General features: G+C 38.3%; 1 protein-coding gene across 2 annotated transcripts in view; it reads left to right on the top strand.

Annotated features, from left to right (window-relative positions):
• slc8a1b (solute carrier family 8 member 1b) overlaps positions 1-3,043 on the top strand; it is a 140,455-nt gene that overhangs the window by 108,160 nt on the left and 29,252 nt on the right. For both annotated transcript variants that reach the window (XM_032541004.1, XM_032541005.1), the window contains exon 6: positions 1,711-1,856. In XM_032541004.1, the coding sequence (XP_032396895.1) occupies positions 1,711-1,856 (146 nt within the window). The remainder of the gene's footprint in view (positions 1-1,710; positions 1,857-3,043) is intronic.

Genomic DNA, 3,043 nt, shown 5'->3' with positions numbered 1-3,043 from the left:
GTGTGTGTGTGTGTGTGTGTGTGTGTGTGTGTGTGTGTGTGTGTGTGTGCAACCATGAAGGGCATTTGAGAGATGGTTCTCATTGTGCATTTTGAGAGAAATTGTTATCTTTGTATTGATTTTCAGATCAATTTTCATTAACAAATAATTTAACATTTTTTATTTTTTAAACCGACTTTCATGGGTTGACTGGTTTGAGACCAAAACTCACAGTCATGTTTTCTCTCAAACCACTTGAATTACAATATGCTGAAAGATTATTATGGAACATTTGCCCCTCGCCACCAAAAAAAGTGCTACCACAGCTTTAAGCATAAGCCAAAATATACAATTTCTCTTTTTTGGATATGGGTATTGTCTTAAAGGAGAGGATATGTGATTTACGGAGCAAGACACGTGTACTGTAGCAGAGAGAAAAAAGACATGCGTGTTACTGTATCTGGACATAAACAATGTCCCCCCTGAGTCAGGCTTTGGTTTCTGCTCTTCTTGCCTTCAGCTCTTTTATGCCTTCAGCTGCCTTATGAACATGCAGGGCGCCACATTGCCAAATGTTGCTTCTTGCTTATGATGGAGTAAAAGTTTGATGAAAGGGCTTCTGGCTGAGGTTTGCATGCATGTGTGTGCGAGTGAGCTATAAGCTCCATGCTGTAACTCAACTGAGGGGAACAAATGATCAATGAGATGATACATTCCCACAATGTACTGCACTAGATTGAAGGCAATAGCATGGACAACCATTCCCCCATGGAGAATGTAATCATGGCCTTTCTCTCTCTTTCCCTTTCTTTGTATCTCTCTCCCTTTCTTTCTTTCTTTCTTTCTTTTTTTCTTTCTTTGATCCTAGCAGTGAGCTCAGGCTCTACTATGAATCTCAATTACTGACACACCATAAGGAAAATGGTAAAGGAAGAAAAGGGAAAAGAGTGGGGGGTTGTTTGTGAGAAACAGAGAGAATGGGATGATAGAGGAAATGGAAGTATATTTTCATTTAGTAATGCAACTGTAACTATTAAACAGTGTAAACCAAATTGTAATTGTAATCACAGACACATAGATATTATTTTAACACAAAGGGGGAAAATAAAGGGCCGAAATTGAGAATCCCTTATTTGAATTGTTCAGTTTACTTCAAAGTGTTTTCATGCTAGTAAGGAAAGCTGTCAGAAGCTACCAGTTCAATCAGCGACAATGATGATTTGTCCATACATGTACATGTTTGTGATGCCAAAATATGTTGCAAAAAAAATGACCTGGTGTCTGAGATGCTAAAGCGTTAATTGTCATAATCAGTAGGACTCCTATAAGTTGTTATATAAAATATCTCTGGTGGCACTAGTCCAACTTTATTAAAACATTAATTTTATTAATTTTGAAGAGATTACAGATTACAGATGCAGTCTTCCTGCATCTCTTGTTGGGTATTACACCATCTTCTTCTAAAACTACTTTTTCTGGCTGGGAACCTTGTAGGCCTAAGCTTTATTTGCTCTGTCTGTCCAATCATTCCCCAACATCTACATTACATTATCAACATGGACTGTTTTATATGTTTTAACGTTCTAACTATTCCTTTGTTTGTTGTAATCTATGCACCCAGGACTCCCTGGAAAGCAGTGTCAATACTAAGTGGATCATCCGCTGGTGAAATAAAATAAAGAAGATGCTGTTCTAACACTGCCATTGATTGTTGTCTTTTGGTGTTTTCAGAGGAACAGCTGAAGGAACAGAAGGAGGAAGAAGAAGCGCTGACGGGAAAAGATGAAGAGGAGCAGCGCATTGCTGATATGGGCCGTCCCATGCTGGGAGACCACGTCAAACTGGAGATCATCATAGAGGAATCATATGAGTTCAAAGTAAGGCAGGGAGTGTGTTTGTGTGTGTATGTGGTGAAATAAATGAAAGGTACATGTCTGAAGATTATAAATCTGGCAGAGATGGCAGGAGCACATGTTTTAAGTGCAGTCGGATACACCTTAAATACAAAAAAGACAACAAAATTGTAAAAGGACAGTGCACTGGCTCCAGTTTTTCCAATGTTTTCTATTAACTGCCACCAAATCAAATGACTTCACACATGAATCTGAAATATGATTTATTCACGACGACTTGCACTCCATCCAGTTTCTGTTTTGATAAGTGATGCAAAAAATAACAGGTCTTACACACAACCTTAAACACTGCAACATCCCTACACGGTCATTCAACAACTGACACATACTGTAGTAAAACCGGTTTTATTTGCAGTGGTCACAACAATGTTTATCATATGTTACTGATAATATATATATGTTATGTATATGTTACTGTAATAGAAGACACACACACACATGCACACAAAAACAACATAAAATCACCTTTTTCACTTTTTACCCTCCCAAACCGTTCCAATGCATGTACAGGAAATAAGTGTGTGAACATTGCAGCCCCTCCTGACCCAGAAAACAATAATATGGGTTGATTATGCAAGCAGCTACCAGGTGACCTCTAGTGGCTGTAGTATTTATCACGAAAACAAACAAGGAAGTGAGGTGACAAAGTAGAAGAGCGCCAAATTCCACATAAGTAGACAGATAGATTGGTGGATAAGTTTAAAGGCAACTGTCATTTTGAAATTAACAAAGTTTTACCTAGAGTAATTGTCTTGTTACGTTTTCATTATAATAGTTTTACGTTAATAGTTTTTAGCCAATCCCTGATGTTTTACTACCCGTGATAAAGTATTTTCGTTTCCTACACTTAACTAGTTTTGTTTAACGTTTACTACGTGTTGCTACGTTAAATAGAACGGTCTAATGTTTACGATCACATCAATTAAACCGCCACCGTGCGGCAGTACATAGAACGATTGTATTTGTTGATTTTGGGAGTCTTTGGAAATGGACGTATAATGTTGTTTAGGCATGAGGATGTGTTGCAGCATCATTGTGTGTGCATCCTTTCCTTGCTCTCCCTCTCCCACGCGGACTCTTAAGACAAGCATGGATGCGTGGATGTAATTACCATCCAAGTTGTGTGTGTGTGTGTGTGTGTGTGTGTGTGT

This window comes from Etheostoma spectabile, chromosome 17 (genome assembly GCF_008692095.1).
Source record: "Etheostoma spectabile isolate EspeVRDwgs_2016 chromosome 17, UIUC_Espe_1.0, whole genome shotgun sequence".
Classification (NCBI taxonomy): Eukaryota; Metazoa; Chordata; class Actinopteri; order Perciformes; family Percidae; genus Etheostoma; species Etheostoma spectabile.
This window is presented reverse-complemented; position numbering and strand designations above follow the sequence as displayed.